The sequence below is a fragment of the Myodes glareolus genome, chromosome 21, assembly GCF_982192425.1.
Source record: "Myodes glareolus chromosome 21, mMyoGla1.1, whole genome shotgun sequence".
Taxonomy (NCBI): domain Eukaryota; kingdom Metazoa; phylum Chordata; class Mammalia; order Rodentia; family Cricetidae; genus Myodes; species Myodes glareolus.
In genome coordinates this window covers 24,385,970-24,412,063 of record NC_142046.1, presented here as the reverse complement: position 1 = coordinate 24,412,063, position 26,094 = coordinate 24,385,970, and the positions used below count along the sequence as shown (strand labels likewise).

The 26,094-nt window shown below is 35.3% G+C and overlaps 1 protein-coding gene across 2 annotated transcripts in view; it reads left to right on the top strand.

Annotated features, from left to right (window-relative positions):
- The window catches only part of Lrp1b (LDL receptor related protein 1B), a 1,858,137-nt gene that overhangs the window by 1,703,855 nt on the left and 128,188 nt on the right, over positions 1 to 26,094 (top strand). For both annotated transcript variants that reach the window (XM_087899923.1, XM_087899922.1), the window contains exons 68-72: positions 1,618 to 1,724; positions 14,421 to 14,550; positions 16,306 to 16,412; positions 16,737 to 16,869; positions 23,293 to 23,415. In XM_087899923.1, the coding sequence (XP_087756049.1) occupies positions 1,618 to 1,724; positions 14,421 to 14,550; positions 16,306 to 16,412; positions 16,737 to 16,869; positions 23,293 to 23,415 (600 nt within the window). The remainder of the gene's footprint in view (positions 1 to 1,617; positions 1,725 to 14,420; positions 14,551 to 16,305; positions 16,413 to 16,736; positions 16,870 to 23,292; positions 23,416 to 26,094) is intronic.

Below are 26,094 nucleotides of genomic sequence, written 5' to 3'. Positions count from 1 at the left end.
ATGCTCAGAGACTGAATAGCTCATAGACATTGATGTCTAATACAAAACTGTGTTTTGGAACAGCTCATGCAGAGATATTTCTAACAGAAGGCAGAGTTTCTCACCATCATTATGGAGAGCATACATCTCTATGTATGTGTTCCTCAGGCTGGATGTCTATTACTTACTCCTTTTTTATGTGGACAAAGAAATTATTGCATGGGCCACAACTGCAAAGACAATGAGTGGAAAATTACTTAAAATACATTTATTCATATAATGCCTGAAAGTGAATTTATGTAATTAAACAATAAGTTAAAACAAAGAAATAAAGCATTTTAAGAAGACAGTTAATGATTAGAGAAAACAGAGGCTGATTTTTCTCATCCAAGACTTCAGACTAGAGAAGGGTGATCTCAACTGTCTCACTGATCACTTCCAGAAATCAAATTCTGAAATCAGACATCAACATTGTGACAAAACACTTTCCACTAAGGCTAAAGTGAATCCATTAAGGCACGCTGCTTGATTTTAGTCCTATAAGAAATATAACCCAGGCTGGCCTCGAACTCGTGATCCTCCTGCCTCTGTCTCCTTCAGCAAATTCTACCAGTATGCGACACCAAGGTCTGCTGGAATGGGACTGAATGAGCATGTGATCAAATCGGACTCTCTGATTGTGGATGACAATGAGGGCAGACTGAGAAGCCAATGATAATGACACCGGATTTGGATTCTACTGCATATACTGGCTTTTTGGGAGCCTAATCTATTTGGATGCACACCTTCCTATACCTGGATAGAGGGGGGAGGGCCTTGGACTTTCCACAGAGCAGGTCACCCTTACTTCTCTTAGGACTGGAGAATGAGGGGGGAGGGGAAGAAGAAATAATGGGAGGGAAATGGAAGGATAGGAGGAAGTAGAAATTTTTAATTAATAAATAAAAAATATTCTTATCAGGAAAAAAATATGGCCAACTACAATTAAATCAATTGTCAGCAAATTTTCAAAATTGACAGGAAAATTCTATAGAACAAAAGGTAACAATTACACCAACAGATAGGCTGTTTTTGTTTCTGTTGTTGTTGCTGCTGCTGTTGTTGTTCTAGAAAGCCTACCTACCCATTTCTAATGCTATGTTTATGTTTCTTCTTGTCCTATGAATCCTGGATTTTCCTTGACAAAATCAGATAAATAAAATCCCTACCATATATAATTAAGAGTCAGTATCAATGTTTATTCTCCTATCATGTTGTTAAATATAATAATAGATATAGAAAGTCAGTAAATGTTTATTAAATACATTAAATAGCTTAAAACTCTAAATGGAAAAGACTATAGCACAATATTCTAGCATACAAATTTTCACATTACATTGTACTTTAAAATTATATTTTATTAAATAATAGCCCATCTTTTAAAGCTTTCAAATTTTTCAATGATTTCTTTTAATGACTTTGAAACTATATTTGAAAATTAGTATATTCTGTTCCATAGCTTCCTTATGAGGTGTTCCCCCTAAATGATCTTATTGCCTCTGCTTGCCTAACCTCTTTCGGTTTTTCATTACCTCCTCATGTTGCTCAGAATGCGGATGATAAAATACTTTTACTCCGTGCTTTTTTTTCTATCTGCAGAGCCCCAGACCTGTACAATGAAAGACTTTCTCTGCAGCAACGGCGACTGTGTTTCATCAAGGTTTTGGTGTGATGGAGAGTTTGACTGTGCAGATGGCTCTGATGAGGTAGGGATCTCTGTGAACATGCACAAAAAAGGTAAATCAGGTCTTGTACAGGGTTATCTTCACTGAATATGATAAGTGTGACCAAGGAGAATTCTGCATTGCACCCTGCTCTGGATGACCTAAGATTGTATTAATTTATGTGTTATGCTGCACAGAACTCACAAGATAACTGGGCTACTACTGACAACTAAATATAGTGCGTTTTCTCTCCACTGTTGAATATCTATTCAGGGAATAGTATGCTTAGAAATTCTGGTCCTGATGTCCTTGCCATTTGTGGATTTGTTCATAAATTTGCCGGAGTATTTATAGCTCTTACTAATATTTTATGTATTTTAAATATTTTTTCTTCAGTGGCTCCAGTCTTATAAATTTTACTGTGGGTCATCGATTTTCATGAAACCATGAGTTTCACGAAACCAAGATTTCCTTAGATGATGAATCACAATCCATTTATTATAAGGCCTATGCTTTAGGTGAAATAGGAGATAATTTCTCTGGACGACTCTGCTAGTTTGAATTGTGTTTAGACTTCCCTGCTATGTATCACATGACTCCACGCAACTTTAAAACTAATCATACTGAAATGATACCAGCTTTTGGGTTACACTGTCTGGGGCAAGTGCAGGAACGATAACGTTGAAAAATTTTCTTAGGTTTTTTTCATTATGCATGAGGAAATTAGGGAATGTAAGTAAACAAAGGGGGGAAATGGTTTTCAGTCCCTTTTGGAAGTCATTGCTCTTTCTCTCACATAGAATTGCTACAGATACATGTTGCCTTGCCGCCTAATACATACATTTGTTACTCATAGAACAAATTCCATTGAAGTAACTGAAGAGGATTCTTCCTAAAGCTTTAGAGGTTTCTGTTTCAGGTCTAACTTCCCTAAGTGTCCACTGAGTCCCTTTCTGAGAGAGAAACACAACCTGCCTCTACTGTTTGTACAACAGTGCACACAGTGTATGGCTTTTCCAGTCTATCCCCACTCTTATAAGTACAGATACTTTTATTTCCTTGTCATTTGGAAAATTCACCCTAATGACAACTACGAATGTGGTGTTTGAACAGGATTATGTGTGATTTTTCACCTCAAGAACACAAAATCTTAACCTCAGTTTTTGCAAAAATATCTCAAGAGAAGTTGGAAAATATCCATTTTATTGAAGGACTATTCATAAATCAAAATCTGGACTCTTTCTTAGGATTCTGCAAGGAGACTAGTTCACATTAACGAGCCACATATTCATTTTGCGTCTCTAATTTAAAAAAATGTCTTAGATATTCCTAAGTCAGAAAAATATATCTCATGCAACTTACTGATGCCATGGCAAGATTTTGATTTTGATTTTGCTTCAGCTACTTCAAACATATTCCTTGAATCTTATGATTTCTTGTTTTATGTTATTACTGGATGTTCTAAATATTTAAAAAGAATCAAAATCTAATTTTCATGTAAATCTTTTCCAAAATATTATTCATGTCAGAGTAAATATATTTACTAATAACATTCATCTTATTCACCGAGTTCCTGGGCAAGTACTTTTCTGGTAAAATATATTTCCATTTACTAAGTGTCATCAAAGCAATGCTCTAAGGAAATTCTTCTTTATTATGATCTTCCCTTTCAGAGAGTATAGTCCTCAGTAAATCCTATTTATTTTTCTTTAAAGCTTACAATAACATTTTGTTTAATAAAAGACAGTGAAGCCAATGATCCAAAGGGGAAATTAACACAAAGATGGAAAGGATAGTTACATAAAGATTGTATTACTGGGAAGTAGAAAAGTTGGGAGAATTGTATTTTTATGTATGAATACATACTCAGTGGTGATGTGCTCTTAACCATATCTTCTCAAAACAATATAAAATAAAGTTTAAAGCTTGAATTGACTTAATTTAATGTCATATATATATATATCAGTTGATTATATGGAGAACTGGAGAACTATCTTTTAAAATTTAGCTTTTATTTATTTAGTTTTTTTGTATTGTGTTGGGGAATATGATGAACACATGCCACAATATAGATAAGATCAGAGAACAACATGAGAGAGTTTATTCTCTGTTTCCCCCAAGTAGGCTCTGGGTATGGATCTTAGGTTGACCGGCAGTAAATACAACAACAAAAAAATAAATTTAAAAATAGCAATATGAGATCCTGCTTAATATTTATTTTTTTCTAAACTCTCTACCTCCAAAAACAGTACAGTACCAAGAGAAATCCAGGAGTAAGTGTTCGCAGTGATTTATACAGATCATTTCTCACATGTTAGAAACGGGGCTACTGTGGGGAATGTGGAATTTCAGATCTGAGAAAAAAAATTTCATGATATGAAACATTAGCGGCGTCTTAGACTGTAGACACATAACTAAAAGGCTAGTGAGCACAGCACATGGAGACAAGCTTGAAAGTGGCTTGAGTGACAAGAACCAGTACAGTATCTGAAATGTAAGTTACTACGATGGACTGAAACCAGATAAGCATAAAATCCATACATTCATAATAGCACTTAAAAAAAAGATCACAAAAGTCATCTTGGGTTTGCTAAAATATTAATATTCTTCAGAAAATATAAATTGTGGCTGCAAAAATTGAGCCTTAATAGTTAAGAGCACTTGCTTACAAGTTCCTATAAGTACAGATTCAAGGGAATCTAACTTTCTCTTTTAGCCTTTATAGAAACTGGATAATAAATATGCATATATATATATACATGCAAGCAAAACATTTATCCACTTAAAATTAAAACAAATAAATCTTGAAGGGAAAGGCCAGAAGGACTAGGTAGATGAAGATGAATATATTCAAAATATATTTATAAAATTCTCAAGGAAAAAAATTCTAGAAAAGATAATGGAACCTAAATTCAGAACACATGGATATTTTTTAAAAAATGAATAGAATATCTAAATAGTAAATAATTTTTTTCCAAAAAACAGAGAATGCGAAGGTTTATATAAGTGTAGTCTTACCTATATTCAATAAGCAGACCTACACTGAAATCTCACTTTGCCAAATAATATATTTGATTAATTAAATATATTTCATGTGGTTTAAACACCCTAGTGGATTATTACTTGTGAGACACTGTAAATTTGCCAATGTCAATTTTATGTTAAAATATTTTAGAATATATATTATTATATATATTTATATATATTTTTTATATTTTTATATATATATATATGTGAGGAGAATGAAAGAAATGTTAATTGTGAAGTGTTGATGATTTAAATACTTGGTTAATAAGTATGAATGATCTTTATATATATGGGCTTAATTGTAAGTCACAACCAGGAAAAGATACAACACACAAAAAGCTACAAGCCTACACACTTTATGAACGTAGATACAAAAAAAACTTTGCCATAATATTTGCAAATTAAATGCAACACCATGGTAAAAGATTATTCACCATAATCAAGTGTGAGTAATTATAGGCATGCAAGGATTACTCAATATATACAAATCAGTACAATAATACACTAAAACATAAAATAAAAAAACCTTGACGATTTTTATAAGGACAGGAAAAGAAGTTTAACTAAAATACAATATACCTTGTTTTTACACACTGAGTAAATTAAGTGTACAATACAGATAACTCAATAATAAAGGCCTCAATAATGAAATTATAGACTGTTTATGTACAAAAAACTGGAAGTGTTTTATGAAATTTAGTGTTAGATTAGAAGGTACACTTTCATTGAACAGAGTCTTGAAGTCTTAATTTGCTGGAGATGAGTGTGGTCTTTCTGTGCTTTCTAGGTAGTCTTGGTGAACCTGGTACTCTCTACCGCAGTACACAGAAATTTACATTAATGGCATTCCTACCGCTTCAGCCTTGACTTCCTTTTACACAAATGGTACAGAACTCTCTAGTTCTCCAGCATCACTGCTTCCATATGTCTTTAATTTCAAACTATTCTTGAAACATTTAAACTGTCCCAGAGGTAGATCCACTTCTGGTAAAACTTCTTCTCAAAGGCATTCTCTAAAAGATACGTGTTTGTTTATCTTGACAATCAATATTTTTGTTATTGTAGTTTTAAAAATGATATTTTATATTGGTCTTTGTGATCATAATATAAGAAATAATCCCCTTTTTTCATTATCACTTATGAAAGTCTCTGACAAGTAATAATACTTTAATATTTGAGAAAGTATTGGAAGAAAATGTCAGTTGTATTGAAGAAAGTCTAATAAATACCTGTCAGCAAATATAAAATTAAAAAATAGGAAAGACAGTTTCCTTCATTAACTGAGGATTAATCTTGAAAGAAGAACAATGATTTACCTCTTTACCCCAAGAATGTCTATAACTGTGAGCTCCTAAGCCATTTGTAGGAAATGAAAAAGTACAGATTGTGAAAAATAGAAACTTTTATGCAAAAGAAAAAAATTAGTCCTCGAAGATGCTTGGGCTGTACAGCTTATTCAAACCAATCTTCAGACAAAGGTGGGTGAGTATCACTCTAGATTATTTCATTCCCCACAAAGATCTGGGAAATTTGTTAAATTATATATATAATATCCTCTTTGACTTCTAATGAAATCTGTCCGTGAGCAAGCAGAAGTAGCCACAATGACAGACCATTGCACAGTCATTTAGGAGCAAATGTTATAATGGAAAAGTTGACTCACAAACAACTAAATGGTCAGAAGATCAGTGAAGAGGAAAAGAGATGAGGTGTGAGAGAGAACACTAAGAAAAATATGGATGACGTATGAAGTAGAGTTCCCTAGGCTTCTTGTTTGTTTCATATGTGTTCTTCCCTGAATATTCAAACATACTTAAAAACAAACTTGAAACAGCTTTTATGAGTACGATAGAGGTCCTCAAGAAGGAAACAAATAAACAACTAGTAGAAGAAAATGAATAAGAAAGTAGAAATAGAATCAACAAAGAAAAACCAAATCGAGACAAATCTGGAAATGAAAAGTTTAGGAGCTCAATTTGGAACCACAGAGGCAAGCTTCACCATTATAATAAAACAGATGGAAGAAGGAATCCCTGTCACTGAAAACACGATGTACATAGATATGTTGTTTAAAAAAAAAAGAAAAAAACTAAAATATCCCTAGCACAAAATATCCAAGAAATCTGGGAATGTGTAAAACAAGTAAATCTAAGAATAATAGGAATAGGTGAAATTAAAAAAATGCAGGTCAAAACATAAAATACTTACAACAAAACGCTTAGAATAAATTTTCTCTAAATTAAAGATGTCTATTAACATACAAGAAACATACAGAGCACCAAATAGACTGGACAAGAAAAAGAAGTCCCTTTGACACATTATAATCAAAACTATAAATGTACTGAACAAAGAAAAGATAGTAAATCCTACAATAAAAAAAAGAATTATGAAACATATAAAAGCAGAAGTGTTAGTATTACACCTGAGTACTGAATGGAGACGCTAAAGGACAGAGTAGCTTCGACAGATGTGTTACAGACTTTAATGCCAGCTCAGATTGTTATGCCCAACAATACTTTCAGCCACTAGATGAAGAAATTTCATGATATATCCAAGTTTAAAAAGTATCTATCACAAATCTAGCTTTATAAAAAGTGATAGAAGGTAATAGAAGAATGTAAAGAAGTTATCTAAAGGAGTTAGCTACATACAGGGAAAAATAATCTCAGACTAGCTAAATCAAAAGAAGGGGAGTCCACACAAACACACACCACCACCATCACCAACAGCAATAAGAAAAATAATAGGAAAAAAATCATTGCAATTTGATAGCTCTCAAATTCAATGGTGTCATCTTCTTAATAAAAATCCAGAGACTAACACAATGGATGTGCAAACAAGATCCACCCTTATGCAGCATTAAAAAATAAGTAAATAAAAATAGAAAAAATAACCTGGTCTAGAATTTTATCAGTCTTCAAGAAGAGTCAATGCCAATACTTCTCCAAAGATTCTGCAGAAAGAAAACACATTGGATATTTCCCAATTTACTTTATGAGACCACAGTTACCAATAAATCTAAATCGCATAACAACTTAAGGAAAAAAAATCGAATTACAGACAAATTTTCCTTTTGAACATATGTGCAAAAATGCTCAATAAAATGATTGCAAACTTAATCAAATCCATGAACACACCGATAGGATCAATCATCATGGTCAAGTAGGCTTCATACTAGAGATTCAGCGATGACTCAACATATATAATCAATAAATGCAGTTCACCCTATAAACAAATTGAAATAAAAATATATAGTCATCTCATTAGATAAGGAAAAGTACTTTGACAAAATGCAACTCTTCTTCATAATATAATTATTAGACAGATTATGGATACAGGGGATATATTCAAATGAATCAAAGCCAGTTTACAGCAAATATATAGCAAATACCAGCTTAAATAAAGAGAAACTCAAATTAATTCCACTAAAATTAGGAAGAAGGCAATGTCATCCAATATTTCCACACCTATTCATTATAGTAATTGAAACCTTACCTTGGAAAATAAGACAACTGAAAGAGATCAAGGGGGAAAAACTGTAAAGTATCTTTAGTTTTACATTATATGACAATATACATAAATTACCTGAAATTTCATAGGATTGTGCAATAGCTGATAAACAAACTCAGTAAAGTAGTTGAATAGAAAATTCAATCACACAAATCAGTAGCCATCCTATATACTAATGGCAAATGATCTGAGAAAGAAATCAGGGGAAAACACTTTTCACAACAGTTTCAGATAATATAAAATATTTTGTAGTATCTCTACCCTAGCAATGAAATAATTGCATGATAAAAACTGCAAGTCTTTGAAGAAACACATTGCAGAAGATACCAGAAAATAGAATGATCTTCCATTCTCATTGATCATTGGGATCAACATAGTAAAAATGTTACTAAGAGCAATGTACAAATTTACCAGGGGTAGATCCTGGTTCTGCTGCCAGGGACCCCTCAGATAGTCTAAACTTCATTACTTTCTCCCACATATGGAGGGCCTAGTGTGGTCCTGTGGAAGCTCCACAGCTGTCTTTCTTAGCTCAAGAGTTTCCGTGAGCTTGATTCAGCTGTCTCTGTAGAGTTCTCCATCATGATCTTGACCTCCCTTGCTTCTCTCTCTCTCTCTCTCTCTCTCTCTCTCTCTCTCTCTCTCTCTCTCTTAATGTTTTCCTGGAGCTCACCCTGGTACTTGGCTATGGATCTCTGCATATAGTTTCATCAGTTATTGGATAGATGGGGTATTCATCAATCTGATTACAGGAGAAGGCCAGTTCGGTCACTCTCTCCACTATTGCTAGAAGTCTTAGCTGGAGTCATCCTTGTGTATTGTGTATTGGGAATTTCCCTAGCACCAGGTTTCTCCCTAACCCCATAGTAGCTCTCTCTCAAAGATTTCTCTTTCATTGTTTTCCTACTCTGCTCCTCTCCCCCTCAATCATCCCATTACCTCATGTTCTCATCTTCCATTCTTCTCCTTTGCTGCCCCCAACACATCCCCAGTTTACCTAGGAGATTTCATCTAATTCCCCTTCCTAGGGCGATTTATGTGTACCTCTTAGGGCTTTCCTTGTTACCTAGCTTCTCCTGAGCTGTGGATTGAAGTCTAGTTATCCTTTGTTTCATGTCTAATAACCACTTATGAAAATAAGAACCTACAGAGTTTGTCTTTTTTGACAGGGTTGCCTTGCTGGGGATAGGAAAGATGACTCATTGGTTATGAGCCCTTGTTGCTGTTTCAGACGTCCTGAGTTCAATTTCCAGCAGTCATACAGTGGCTCAAAGCTTTTTTGATATTACACCTGGCAGAATAGCTAAGATCAGCAACAAGGCAGTGGCATCTCATTCTGGCAAAGATGTCGAGTCAGAATTCACATATTGCCGGTAAAAGTGGGAAATTATACAGCCACTATGGAAATTACTGTGGTGGTTCCTCGTGTGCACGATCATAGATCTCTGTCAAGATTCAGCTATGCCACATGTGGTGGTTTGAGTGAAAATGGACCCCATAAGACCACAGGGAGTTCCACTATTGGTAGATGTAGCTTTGTTGGAGTGGGTGTGGCATTGTTGGAGGAAGTATGCCACTGGAGATAGGCTTGAGGTTTCAGAAGCTCCAGCAAATTCTAGTGGTTCATTGTCTCCTCCTGCTGCCAGCGCCTCTCTATGTAGAACTTTCAGGTCCTTCTCTGTCCCCATGTCCTCTTGCATGCTACCATACTTCCAGCCAAGACAATAATGGACTAAATCTCTGAACTGGAATCCAATCCCAATCAAATGTATTTTGTTGTTTGTGTTGTGTTGTGTTTTTATTTGTTTTTTTTTTTATAAGCATTTCTGTGGTCATGGTTTTTCTTCACAGCAAAAGAACATTGCCTGAGAAGAAATTGGTACTAGGAACTTGGATATTGCTGTGAGAGTCCTGACCATGTTTTTGTTAGGCGTATTGTAGGACTTTTGGTTAAAACATAGGAATGCCTTGAGCCTGGCTTGCTGGGCCATAGTAGCAGGAACCTGGACGACATTGGTGCCAAGGGTGATTTGAAGTGTGAGTGTCTGACTCAAAAGGTTTCAGAGGAAAATATTATTATGTGGCCTAGAAATCATTCTTGTGATATTTTGGAAAAGAATGTGTCTGTTTTACCATTGTCTGAAAAGTCTGCCTGAAGTTAAAATGAAGAGTTCTGGAAGAATTGCATTTGCAGAAAAGATTTACAAGAAGCCTAGTGTAGATTTACAAGAAGCACCGTGTCATGTGGTTATTAGTGGCCAATTTTATATAGATTTATGATGAAAAGGAGCAAGCTGAACATGGAAAAATACAAAATGTACAGTTTGAAGAGAAAAGGAGCACTGGAAAGTGTAAAATTTTAAAGAACAGCCTCATGTGAAGTGAAATAAAGGGAGTGTTGATCTCAGATCAAGACACCATCCAGCTAACTTTCCACTTGAGAAGAACAATTACGCAGAAGGAGGGAGAGAGAACATGAGGAAGGAAGTCAGGACCGCGAGGAGTGTGCCCACCTACTGAGACGGTGAGACTGACCTAATGGAAGCTCACCAAGGCCAGCTGGACTGGGACTGATGGAGCATGTGATCAAACCGGACTTGCTGAATGTGGCTGACAATGAGGTCTGACTGAGAAGCCAAGGGCAGTGACACTGGGTTTTGATTCTACTGCATGGACTGGCTTTGTGGGAGCCTAGTCTGTCTGGATGCTCACCTTCCTAGACCTGGATGGAGAGGGGAGAGCCTTGGACTTCCCACAGGGCAGGGAACCCTGACTGCTCTTTGGATTGGAGAAGGAGGGGAGAGGGGGTGAGGGAACGGGGGAGAGAAATGGGAGAAGGGGAGAAGGTGGAAATTTTTAATAAAAGAAAGTGAAAAAAAAGCATGAGGTATGGTGATATACACCTTTAACCTCAGCACTCTGAAGGCTGAGGCTCATGAATCTCTGAGTTCAAGGCCATCCTGGTCTACAGAGCAAATTACAGGATGGCCAAGCTTAAGCAGTGAAGGGAACCATCAAAACCAGAAAACTGGCGAAGATGTAATTAAAGGAGAGGGTCATGTTTCAGCTCTGGCAAGTAGCAGAACTTGGCAACTTTGGCCAGATGGTTCTGAATTTAGAGTCAAAGATACAAGAAAAGGTTCATGGAATCTCCCTCCATAGCTAATGAAAGCTTCGGAGGCCAGGCATGTGTCAGGAGTGTCCCTGTATATAGGCCTAGAATCTGTGAAGATGGTACCTGGATTGCCTTCCAAAGTATTAGAGATGCCAGGGTCATAGGATAACTACCAAGGAATTCTAAAACAGAGGGGAACCAGCCCAAGAGAAAGAAATGTGTTGCAGTCAACAAAGTTGAAAGAATTTGCAGATCTGAAGAGTGCTTTGACATCAGACATGAAGATGCAAAGTGTAGAGTTTGCCCAACTAGTTTTTGGTCCAGTATTTCCTCATTATGCCCACTTTCCTCCCTTTTGGTACATAAATGTTTATCCTGTGTCATTATATGTTGGAAATATGTGATCTGCTTCTTCATTTTGATTCTACATGGGATTACAGTTAAGTGATTGTGTGAATCTCAGAGGAGATTTTGAACTTTGTATTTTTAAAGAGTGCTGATATTGTGATATGATGTGGTATTTCACTCTGCATACTGTGAGTATCATTGGTTAGAAACTGGCTTGGCCCGAAAGGGTAGAACTGAACTTGGTGGGGAAAACTAAACTGAATGCTGGGAGAAAGCAAAGTCAGTGGAGAAGCCACGGAGCTGCTACCAGAGACAGATATACTGAAACCTTGCCAGAAGGCCAACAAGCCTCATGGTAAAATATAAAATAATGGAGATGGGTTAATTCTAGATGTGAGAGCTAGCTAACAATATGCTTAAGTAATTGGTCAAGCAGTGATCTAATTAATACAGCTTTGTGTGATTATTTCTGGAGTCTGGGAAGCTGGGAAACAAGCAAGTGGCATTTTTACTACAGTGAAAGACTATGGGGGCTTCTGAAATTTAACTAAATATGTTTCAACATGATCTGGCTATAAGACTATGGGATCTAATAAGTAGAATGTGGTAGCTTGGATGAAAATAACAACTATATGTCCATAGGGATCAACATTGTTATGACTTGTGACCCATGTTGGTATAGGTCTGTCATTGTTGAAGGAAATGTGTCACTGGGGAAAGGCTTTGACTTTGAGGTTTCAGATGATCAAGACAGCCTCCCCCCTCTCTTTTCTTGTAGTTTGCTGTAACTTAAGAGCTCTACCTCCATCACTGTGTCTACTTCTGAGCCATGATAATAAAAGACTAAACCTCTAAACATGCAAGCCATCCCCAATGAAATATTTTTCTTTATAAAAGTATTTGAAGTCATGGTGTCTCTTCATTGCAATACAACCTAAGACACTTCAGTAAGACATATAACCAAAGGATGATTCATCCTACCACATTGCTCAGCCATGATCATCTCCTATTCTATTCTATTCTATTCTATTCTATTCTATTCTATTCTATTCTATTCTATTCTATTCTATTCTATTCCATTCCATTCCATTCCATTCCATTCTATTCTATTCTATTCTATTCATAATAGTCACAAATTGGAAACAACTACATGCCCAGCAATGGAAGAATAGATAAAGAAAATGTGTTACATTTATGCAATGTAGTATCATTCAGCCATTAAAACAATGAAATCATGAAATTGGCAGTCTAGTGGATAGAATTAGAAAACAATCATCCAAAGTGAAATATCCCTAACTCAGGGAAACAAAACTTTTCCTTCTTCAACCATCATCAGAGAAGCTTCCTCCTGCAGCAGATATGAACAAATATAGAGACACACAGCCAGACATTGTGCCAAGAGAAAAATAAACCTTGGAATACTCAGCCCTAAAGGGCCCATAACCATCATAACTCAGCTAATCATGCAGAAGACGAGGCAAAAGAAATGTAAGAGCCAAAAGAGATGGAGGAAACCAAGAAAACAATACACTGCAAATCAGCATGAGCAAAGTTCATATGGTCTCACAGTGACTGAAACAACATGCATAGAGCCTGTTCAGGTCTGCATTTAGAATTTGGCTTCCAGATAAGTGTTTGTATGGGATTAATGGGTGCAAATGACTAGGTCTCTGACTCTTCTGCCTTCTCTTGATCTGTCTTTTTCAACTTCAATGTTATAGATTTTGGTTTATCTTATGATAACAACTGAACTGTCATACATTCTGGATGATCAAAAATCAGTGTTTTCTAGTGTAATAGCACTGGGTATATCAACCACTATACGACATGTCTCATGTAAAAGAGTAGCTCACCAACAAAGGACTTCACAAATTTGTATGTTTTAGTTATTAAAGTTGAAATGACCATAATTGAGGAACATCTTTTCCAATCTGTTCTTCATCTTCAGGTGACATGAACTGAGTTCTTGAGCTACAATATAGCAGTCATATTGTTGGTCTCTTTCTTAGAAAAGTAATGTCCCAATAATTTGAATTTGTATTTTAGTTCAGGACCTTCAAATCTGGGTGACAAATACCAGCCCTGAGATGCAAGTGTAAAATATGGCTTAACTGGAAGTGACTGTTGTTGGAGAGAATAAAAGGACACTTTCCTAAACTCTACTGCCTTTAGTATATGAAAAGAAAAAAACAGAAACTTTTTTTTTAAAACACAAGCAATGTTAAGTCTTATTTTGCTAAAAGTAATTTCAGTGCCATAGGTGTTATTCCACAAAGGACAATTCTCTTCGAATGCATTTGAAAAGTCTAATCATCTTCTTATAAAGATACTAATTTCTTCACACGTATATTTGCACATACATATGTGTGTAGGTGCAACTGATGGCCAGAAGAGGGCTCAAGAACAACTGAAGAAAAGGATGCCATGAATTTAAGAGGGTAGACAGGGGAGGGAGAACATGGGAGGATATGAAGGAAGAAAAGGGAAATGAAAAAAAAGTAATTATATCTTAATTTAAAAATAAAATTTGGAAAAATTGAAAAATTATGACTATTCACAGAGAAAACTGAAAAACTTTTATCTCTCTGTCATACTCATCGACCAGCAATGAACATATGCTATGTCTTATGCAGTTCTTGTGATTTTAAACCCTTATAAACATTGTTGCTGTCTTTTGACTTCACAGATATTTTTCTCAAAAAGAATTAATTTAATTATCTCTCTGTTATATTTGGCAGAAAAATTGTGGAACAAGTTGTTCCAAAGATCAGTTTCAGTGTTCCAACGGTCAATGCCTTTCAGCAAAATGGAAGTGTGACGGGCATGAAGATTGTAAATATGGAGAAGATGAGAAAAACTGCGAGCCCGGTAAATGAGAGTAGAATATCTAAATTATTGGTTATTTTAAAACTGATACAATTCAAACCAATGGGTTTTGTCCCGAAAACTCTGGCAGAGATCCTGACTTTTAAAGATCAACTGAAGTATCTGTGACTAAGTTCTTTGTGTGCTCTTCCTGTTTTTCAAAGACACTTTGGCAGATAAAATCACTAGTTATGTACGGGATCCAAATGTCAGTCTCGGGATTGCTCTCACTTATTATAAAATGAAATTTGATTTAAATGCACTATCAAGGTTTTAGTCACAGAAGGTGAGGTTCTGAAACAGATGGCAGCAGTTGGACGGGCCAGCTGAGATGCACATGCATTCTTCTGTATTGATGTCTCATATCAAGTCAAATGAAAATTAGAAGGTCATAGAGGGTATAGAAAAATAATTTAGTTCATATGTTTCTATTCTTTAAACATGATTCTAATTCATGCTCATTAAACATAAAATGTTTATCAAGATATTTCAGTTATGATGTTTTAAAGGAAAACAAATTCAAAAAACCATGCTGTCATTTGTGTATAAGCACAAAAGCATAGACTTGGGAGACAAGGCCCTAGAAACAGTTCACTCACTGTCATGAACTCTGCTCAAGCTATGATCAACATTAAAATGGATCACCCTTTTCTTTCTGTTTCCCGATGTATTCTTAGCCATTGTACCTATCAGATTTGCTAGACAAAAGTGCTGTATGAAAGAGTTGAAACTTGGGCTGGAGAGATGGCTCAGCAGTTAAGAGCACTGACTGTTCTTCCAGAGGTTTTGAGTTCAATTCCCAGCAACCATGTGGTGGCTCACAACCACCTACAATGAAATCTGGTGCCTTGTCTGTTCTAAAGGCAGTATACAGCATAAATAATTAAATCTTAAAAAAAAATAATTGAAACTCAAGGGAGCCTTTTATACCTTTGCTTAAGGAAATAGACCTCAGAGTGATTGTAGTTTAGGACACATCATTAAAAATATAAGATCAAACACCTTAAATGTATAAATGACACTAAAAGTCTCATTAAAAGCCTTAAAATCCAAATCCATAGCCAAAATTAAGCTATCACAAATAATATGATAATTAATTGAAATTGGGATATGGTAGTAATTTATCCACTTACTAACTCTGCTTAAGAATAATAAAAAAAACTGCCCAAAAAGGTGGTACACACCTTTAATCTCAGAACTTGGGAGGCAGAGGCAGGAAGATCTCTAAATTTGCGGTCAACCAGATATATAGAATGTGTTCCACAACAGCTAGGACTACACAAAGAAACAGTTTCTTGAAAAAAACAAAACTAAATAAAGAAAAAAGAAAAAAAGAAAAAGAAAGAAAGAATATAAAATCTACAGGATTGGTTTAATGCATATACATAAACTTTTTCGAGGGTCAAGGCTACTTAATGGGTTTTTTTTGCAATTTTCAAAGTAAACTCTTTGTGATAAATTCATTTAACTCTTCAGGATCAACAAAAAAGGATCTCAGTGATTTTTATTGTTAATTTAGTCTAGTGTATTAAGTCCTTACTTCACATCACAGCTAATTACACCATTGAAATGTCCCCCCACAACAAAAGATAGTGTAAATCACAATTTAAATGGTCCCCAATGCTAGTTGTTGAACATTTTTAAATACCATTACCTAATTTTAGTCTGCCCTTGAATTCATAGTTGCATATATTTGTATATATTTTACCTTCTGTATCAGTCATCATTTTTGCTAATCTAAACTTTATAATTGTTTAGCCTTTCCCGCATGCTCATCAAGTGAATATATGTGTGCCAATGGAGGATGTCTGTCAGCGTCTTTGAAATGCAATGGAGAACCTGACTGTGCTGATGGTTCAGATGAGGTAAAACTATCATTTGATTAAAGTTTTAAATTGCATGAACTGGGGTTGAAAAATCAAATGCAAGAAAAATAAGCAGAAATTCGACTATCAGAACTATATGAAATTTTATATAGCTCTATGTTTTATGGGTATATAATTTCTACAGAAAATAGAAGGATCTTCTTTCTGTCTGTACCTTAAAGCACATTGTTGCTTGTAGAGGCTGTGTTCATTAGGACAAAATAAGTTAAATCTCACTGTATAGCAGATATCTACTATTGTGAATTTCCTAGTGATTCCATCAACATTAATGAAGACTGCTATTTTCCCACTGTGTTTGAGCAGATGGACTGTGTTATAGAATGTAAGGAAGACCAGTTTCGTTGCAAAAACAAAGCCTACTGCATTCCGATTCGATGGCTGTGTGATGGAATTTATGACTGCGTGGATGGAAGTGATGAAGAGAACTGTGGCAGAGGTAAGGTGGTGTGGTGGTGATTGTGTGTCTGTTTGTGTGTGTGTTCAGAAATGAGAGAATGAAAGTAAAGTTGTGGGATAATATCTACAGAATAGGCAAATGAAAGGATCTATGAATCATTATTTTAGTTCTTTCTGCTTCCATTCCATTTTCCCTTTAATAAATAAAAAAAAATCCACAAAATTTTGAAACAGAATGTAAGCACAATGGGAGAAAACATAGTTCTCCCAAACTATGCACAATGGGAGAAAACTCACTCAGATACAAGGGTTTACAGAGTGCTTGATGGCAGACTTTCTCTAGTTAGACAAGTTCAGTGCTAAAATGTGAGCTACAGAGGACAATGCATGTTGGGGACGGAGGAAGGATGGATGGCAACCACCAGTCTTTGATGAGGCCACAGCCTCTGTAGAGTCAGGACATGTAGAGAAATGATGAGTATTTAAGAAAAAAGGACACAGCATCTATAGAGAGATAACACAACATTTATACAAGACATGCTTCTAGAGCATGACTGTTCACATGTTCTCCAGCCTCTACAACTACCTCCCTTCTATATGGCTTTTCTTTCTGAAAGAATAGAAGGATCACATGGTTTATTGGATTATACCAAGTTGTCACCAATATGAAACTATGTTTTCTTGTACATCATGACATTAAAAATGGCCAGTTGTTGTTGTAAGTTAAGGAGGATTAAAAAGAAATTATGTGTTAAAATGTAAGATGAACACATGTTGCAGAACTTTTAGTTTTGTATAATTTGGTTTTTTGTTTGTTTGTTTAAGTGGAAGGTATTGTAACTAAATCACAGCTTTCTCCCAATGAATTTTACCTTTCAACACCTGAAATTTTAGTAAAAGGGATGATACCACTGTAGGCTTCCAAACGTATTTTAAAACAGTGTTGGCAATTTTAGAGTTTAGTCTGAGGAAGTAACATTGGTATTGATAAATGTTTCTCAGATCTTTAAGGAAATAGAAAGCTAAAATAAAGTTCCCTTGTATTATAAGTGATGTCCTGTCACCTTGAAGTGGGACACTTCCACTAACAAATGGTGCCCTGGAAACCAAAGAAGGTGTGTGTGTGTGCATGTGTGTGTGTAAGATGGATTGGTGCATTAAGTAGAAGAGGATAAGAGCAGCAAAGGACCTTAATTCTGATACCTAGCAGCCATATAAAGCCCAAATGGGTGCATGCCTGCAATACCGGTGTTGGGGGAACAGACATAAGTAACTCTCAAAAGCTTGTGACACATGCATTCCAGTCAAGATGGTGAACTACATATCCAGTGACACTCTCTTACTCAACGGGGTAGCTGTAAAGCGGTAGTGGAAGATGTCAAGCTCACTTTAGGCTATAATCTTATATGTAGTTGAATGCACACACACATACACACACACACACACACACACACACACACACACACAAGGTTAAAGTTCAGAATAACGCATTTTTCCAAAGACTCAGATTTGGTTAGTTAGTAGACAAGAATAATGTTCCAAACCTGATGGAATTAACAGCAGCACTTGTATTTTAAAAGATAGAGTCTATGATCCTAAAGAACCTGATGTTTATTGTGACTTGAACTTTTATTCTTGGTTCTGCTTGTCCTGGCATTTGTAGAAAAAATATTTACAGTATTCTTTTAGAAAATTCAAGTTCAAAGTATGTAGCCTATTTATATGCTTTGTAAAATATTATTCCATATCAAAACTTCTGCCAACCCAAAACCATATGATAACTATGCATGGCTGCCTCCTGTGTGTTCCTCTTGAACAGTTTTCTTTTGAAACTGGGTGAAGCTCTGAGCATCACAGTTATAGTTCAGATTCTTCATTACCAAGCCTGTATCATGTTTTCTATTTTGCTATTAATCATATAGTGAATTGACCACAAATATACCTAGGCAACTGAAATGTTAATCTAGCCAATATCTTTAAACTGCACCTTTTCTCTTGTTTCTTTCCACCTCATGTCATTTGAGAATTAAGCATTGTAATGAACGCAAGATGCCAAGAATCCCATATTGCATTGTTTGAAATACGAATTCTTTTATGGTAAATACTGAAGTCATTAGTAGGCTGTCAACAAAACTTTTAGTTTACTATTACAACTATAATTTAATTTCTTTTTCTATTCTTAATAAAAAAGCAGTGCTATTTCCAGCTCTCTCTGAGCATATATAAATAAAAGAATATCTACCTCAATAGCTTAGGGAGATAACTTTTCCTTTTAGCAACACAGATAAACCACAAATAGAATTTATTAAGGGTAAAATATGTCAAGAGTTCATAAACATGTCTGAATTTAATTTGTTGTAAAATAGAGATTAGTAATTTAAACCATTTTTATCCAAACAATTTGACTCTACTGCATAATCTACGGATTTTGATTTGAACTTAAAGCAATGCATACTTGAACTCCATATTCATGTGATCTTTCTCTCTGACTGTCTGTCTGTCTGTCTTTCTCTCTGTGTTTCTTCTTCCCTCTCTGACTCACTTCTTGCTTTCTCTTCATCCTTCCTTCTGGAAAACAGTCTATCTAGGTAGCTATATTACCTATTATTGTCCCCAGAATTAAATACTATTGCTTTAGTCGTTCAAGTGCTGGAATTAAGGCATATACCAATACACAAAGAATGTGTTTAGATTCTGTTCAAAAGGAAAGTCACATGTATCTTCTTTTGTATTGTTTTCAGAGAAAACTTTAAATGGTTGTATATTAGGCTGTATAATTTTTGATAATTGAGATTATTTTAGATTGAATCAATTTAAAGCTCAGTGTTACAGACACTTGAAGTAAAGTAGCATTTTAGAAAACTCTATAGGAATTGGAAGCCTTACACTGCGAATATCAATCAATCCACTCTCTGATGCATTGAGCACCTGCCCTTCTATGTGTCTTAGACTTCTGTGGTTTTAAATGATGGCAATGTTGTAAAAAGGAGCGGAGGGCTGCGTTCCCGCATAGATCCGGCTAGTTTACCCCTGAAATAATTACACGGAAACTGTATTCATTTAAACACTGCCTGGCCCATTGTCTTCAGCCCCTTATTAGCTAACTCTCACATATTAATTAACCCATTTCTAATAATCTGTATATCACCATGAGGCCGTGGCTTACCGGGAGGATTCTAACCCACCTCCATCTCAGAGAGGAGAGCCATGGCGTCTGCCTCAATGCCTTCTTCCTCCCAGCATTCTGTTCTGTTTACTCCGCCTACCTATATTATGATTTATCAGGCCAAGCAGTTTCCTTTATTAATTAACCAATGAGAGTAACACATAGACCAGTGAACCTCCTCCATGACAATGTAATCTGAACAGGTTCCACTTTTGAAATTCTGCAGAATTTCTTAGCCACTGCTTTAAATGTCACTAAAATTTCAGAACAATATATCTGAAATTTTATTCCTGTAAGCATGTCTACAACAGATCGTAGCAGGCTGCTTTTAAAGTTAATTAAGTGTAATCTACCAATTCCCATCATACACTAAACTTGTACTGCTACTCACAACAGTCATAAAAATCATGTTCATTTTCTACTAGGATAATAATCCTATTTGTTCACCTTAATTCTGAATTTATATTTCTGTGTTGCTTTATTTGGAAGTGCTTGAGAATACGGGTTCATAAGTTACTTTATTATGCTTTTTTCATAGATGAAGAAGATATTGATGTGAAATTAATTGGTTGTCCAGAGAAGCATAGAAACCCACAGTGCCCAATAACCACAGAAATCTGTTCTGTGTTTATTATCTGTCCATACACAGAATCAAAGTTTGTTAGCTCATTGGCTTCTTTTCATGTGGTATTGACAGAAAAATTTTATAGTCAAAAGTTTTATATTTGACATGATTTTCATTTTTTGTGAAAATATTAGACATACAAAAGTAAAGCATGATTGCACATATTTTAAAAGAAAAAAATCAATAAATGACATGGACAAATTATTTTCATCTCTATGAAATAATTGTTTATATTGCAAAAATGTCTTAACAATGCCATAACATTTTAGTATAATAAAATAAGAAGTAGGACAATGTTTTAGGGTGAGAAGAATTTAAATTAATCCTGTTTATTCTTTTCAATGTTGAATAGAAGTACAAGTTTAAAAATAACATTTTTAAGAGATTTCATAACATGTACAATGGTTTTTTTTTAATAAAATTCACATTCCATTTATCCCTCTTACTCCTCCTGGACCTGCCAGCTCTCTCCAATCTTCATGCTATTGTCCTTGCCATCATCTTCCTCTTCTTCATCCTCTTCCTTCCTGCTTCTCCTCTTCTTCTTATCTTTCTTTAGGGCTCATTGAATTTATTTTGTACTAGCAATATAATTAGGGGTTTGGGCCATCTACTGGAGCATGGGTGAGTTACCAGAAGCCACATATTTAACAAAACAGTAACAAAGCTTCATTTTTCTTCTAGTAGAAGTCATTAACTGTCTAAAGCTTCTCAAGTGTGGTTGGGAGCTCATGAGGGCCTCTATGATCCATGCCAGAATATGTATTTGTTTCCTTTTTAAGTTTTGAGCAGGTAAACACAGAATGCAGCTGCTGAGTCCATGGGTATAGTCCTTTCAATATAGAGAAGACATTGTTTGGATCTGTTGGCTTTTTGTTTTTATTTATGCTTTTTATGCCTTGTTTTGTTTTTATTTGCTTGGTGGCTTTGCTTGCTTTGGTTTTGGTTTTATGAGACAGGGATTTTCTGTGTACTTTTGGCTGTCCTGATCCTTGCTCAGTACACCAGGCTGACCTTGAACTTGCAGAGCCAGGCCTGTCTCTGTCTCCCAAGTGCTGGCATAACAGGCATGTACCCAGCTTTAACCTTGTTTTTTACTCTTCTTGGATTTATACAATATTCTCACTCTTTCTTACAAGATGGTCCCTGAGTCTTTGGGTAAGGGTATCATATAGATGTCCCAGTTATTGTTGAAGACTTCAAGGAAAGTTTGTCACTTCGCTTTGATCAATTGTGAGTTTCTGTCCTCCACTACATAAAGAAACTTCACAATGAGGTTGGAGAGTTGCTCTGATCTACCTGTATAAAGATAATGAAATGATGTTACAGGGCGATTGATAATATTTCAGTGTAATGAAGTAATAATAGTCAGTTCACCACCGGAAAATGTGAGCTCCCCAGCCATGAGTTATCTCCCAGATTTGTGCTACTTTTTGTGCACTTTTTTTCTCTACGGATGGCAATCAGTCTACTCAGAAAACGATGGTTACTACCTACATAGCATCCATGCTATTGCTATAATCATGGGCGTATCTTTCCATGCCAGGCATTACTGTAACTGTAACTTACATATTTTTAAAGGGGGTAAATTCATAGACAGCTTTTTCTCATACAACTGTCTGTCTAGAAACTTTTTTTCTTAACTTAAAGTTAACACTAAAAGGAAGATTCATGGTCAGCACCAACTTGATTTCTCCATTTCATTATACCAAAATATGTGGTGTCTTCTCCAGTAATAAGAATGTTTTAAAAAACCAGATGGAAACCTGTTGCAAGGAGAGGGCCACTTGTTCATCCCGGCCACCCAGAACTGAAATAACCACACAGAAACTATATTAATTAAATCACTGCTTGGCCCATTAACTCTAGCTTCTTATTGGCTAGCTCTTACATATTAATTTAATCCATTTCTATTAATTTATACATCACCATGAGATTGTGGCCTACCAGTAAAGTTCTGGTTATGTCTGACTCTGGCAGTGGCTCCATAGCATCTCTCTGACTCCACTCTTCTTGCTCCCAGCATTCAGTTCATTCTGCCTTGCCTACCTAAGTTCTACCCTATCAGTTCAAGGTAGTTTCTTTATTCCCACATCAGAAACCTACAATTTTCTAACACTTATGGATATAACACACACAAACACACACACACACACACACACACAATATTAATTGGAGTAGCCCTACACAGGGGACAGTCCTCCTCCAGGAAGCCATACATTTTCAAATGAAAATCCCAGTTCCAGGAATGAGATACCTGCCCCTGAGTTGCTGATCAGAGCTATAGCAAAGACCATCTCAAACTGCAAGTTATTGCTGTTGCTCTTGGTTGCCCAAAAGAACATCGTAATATAAATTAATATTCTAAACAATATGAGCTTCTATATTACAGTCAAAATGTGCTAAATTGAAGATAATTTAGATTTAGACTTTATAAAATATTCTTCATTATCTTTTGGTATTCCCTAAAAATTGTGAGATGTTTGTAATAATTTTGGTTGGTATAATTAGGAACATGCTGTTAAAGAAAAACATTTGGAAAAAGCTTGTTTCTGGTACTATGCAGGAAAGAAATATGAAGGAATAAAGTAGTAAATAATAGAACAAACGAAGGATGCTGAAACCTCAATGGCACTACTAATTTTCTCAATCCCTTTTCCTTAAAACTGAAGGAGGAAGTATCTGCAGAGCTGATGAGTTCCTGTGTAATAACTCCCTTTGCAAGCTCCATTTCTGGGTTTGTGATGGAGAAGACGACTGTGGAGACAACTCAGATGAAACCCCAGACATGTGTGGTACGGTCTCTCCTGTGACTGTCACTGCAGTCTCCTCTTGTGATCTAACACTGTGAAGGGCACCGGGAAGTATTGAGATGATCTACAGAAGCCACACACTTGGGGTCAGGTAGACAGAGTACAGAGTAAGAAATAGTTTCATGTCAGGTAATAAACGGATCACACTGTCAGAAGTTAATAACTCTATCACCAACGCACTTACATCTACTTGTCATGGCAGCACTATTCAGGACAAAGAGTATGGACTATTTAGTAGTATTTATATATAGTAGACATTAGAATTGAGTGAGGTACATTTAATATTTGTGGTTCACATCAATGGATAATTTAGGATAAAGAATTTTTAATAATAAGTTTAAATAATGTAAATAGTCAAATGATATAATATCAGAGATAAAAATTTACTTCAGAGACTCTTCAGAAACCAATCATAATATATACAAAATCATGTTAGCCATTCAACATTGAAACTTAAAAACCTGCAAAACAATAACAAACAAAATAACAACAGCAACACTGGTAAGCAACAACCACCCCATAAACATTCTCTATGTACACATTAATATTAACTAATATTGTCTGGGTATGTACAGAGAAAAATCTGCAAAATTAAGATTATCAACATAACTATTTTCTTATGCTTTTATAAAACTCATTCTTATCATTCTTTTGTAATGTAATCTCAACAAGAGAGGTGATTCTAGCTTGAATTTAAAGGAAAATACTTCTATATCAGATATAATTAAATAGTACCTAATGTGATTGAAGGGGAGTAAAATATGGATGTTTTTATTTAAGTTTCATGTTGTAAAGACAAATAAAGTAGTACATTTTCATAGTTAATGGCATTGAGATGATAGTCTTAACATTGGGAAGAAAAATATAAGGAGGCAGATCCATTTTTTACATGATTTCAGAGGGAAAAAGGTTTTCAAAATTTTTTTCTGTGGGTAAGACTGATGGATAATACACAAAGATTTTCTTTGAATTATTCCTCAAGAACAGGCTCCAAAAATCACCAAGGTCTATATATATATATATATATATATATATATATATGTATATATATATATATATATGTATAAAACACCAGAGAGTATGTGTATATATGTATATCATAATATACCAAAATATGAGACTTCTGCTACTATGATTAACTCAGAACATCTTAATGTTCAATAAATTATGTTTCCCCTTTCTATTTTTATTACACTTGACCATAAAACCTGTGAAAGAAATGGGAAACAACTGGCTAACTGGTTATTAAACATCCTTAGTGCAGAGACTTATCCTCCTGGGCCATTTCTTGTACAGTATAGCTGCAAAATATTGTAAAATCTGAGTGTGTCTGAGTGTCATTCTCGCCTGTCTCCCATTAGTGTAAACATTAAGTGGAGTTATTCATGACATAGGATCTTCTACATCATTGAGGCTAAAATAAATAGCGTTTTTTGTGAGAAGACCTCATTTGTTCATTTAATAATTCACAACACTTTCTCCATATTATTTCAAGAAGGACAGAAATAAATAAAAGGTATATGAATTCGTAGTTTTTCTGTCACTGTGATAAAATACCATGATCATTAACAGCTTAACAGAGAAAAATAATTTTTTATTATGAATATTTATAGAAGTATGGAAGAAAAAGTTGTTCCATCTTGGAATAAGCGAAGTAACATTTTCGTCTCTGACTGAGTGGTATATAACTGGGAAAAGAAGAAAGGAAATAATGCAAATTAAAAACCTAAGAGAACAAAACAAACAATTTGGAGACTAGAATTAAATGTAAAAGCCAAGAGACAGAGCAAACCATAGCTTAATGGAGAAACTGGAACACTCTTGCTCCTCTACAGCTCAGACGTAGGAGCTCGCAGAGATGCCGATGTAGTGGTTCTCTGAAGTCTGAGGTGACAAATTTGATAGAGTTGTCCCAATTAAAATTGTGTGCTCCAAGGTCAAGATCTCTCTCTCTCTCTCTCTCTCTCTCTCTCTCTCTCTCTCTCTCTCTCTCTCTCTTATGTCTAGCTGTTATTTTATTTTCTGCACTTGATCCTGTGTTATGAAGTCAGAAGCATCTCTGATGATAGAAGAGTAAGATATTTTGTAAGACCTATGAATATAACCAACTTTGCAAGTTATTATTAGGAGTCATTATATTTTTATTTTTTAAAGACCACTATTAATTGGTTTATGCTAGTTCTCTGGGCTATCTCGTCTCTGGTCCTTAGTCACTCATACAGTGTCAAGTCATTAAGGATCTTAAATTAGTTGTTAGCTCATGTGTAGAGGCAAGTAGAGCTGTAATGATTTAAACAATGCATCCACATAAGGATCAACAGCTCATTTCCTGCCCTCTCTTCTTTTACCCATCCTTATTAACCTCCTTCCTTCCCTTCTCATCTCTTTCCTAGATCCATGACATTTGGTTTAATTTTATGTTCCATTTAGTTTAACTACCACAGTATGTGTGATCACTGTGCAGAAACTATGTATTGGAGCCAGGGGAAGTTACCAGTGACACTTAGCTGAAAGCTTTGAATCCCCTTCTCCATTAACATGACAGTAGCAAATAATTCAGTGTTGAAAGGTGGGGTCATCTGAGCCAGTCTTCTAATTATGTCTGGCTACTGACCAACTTTTTCTTGTCCAAATCCAGGGAAGGAATTTATCATTCCTGTG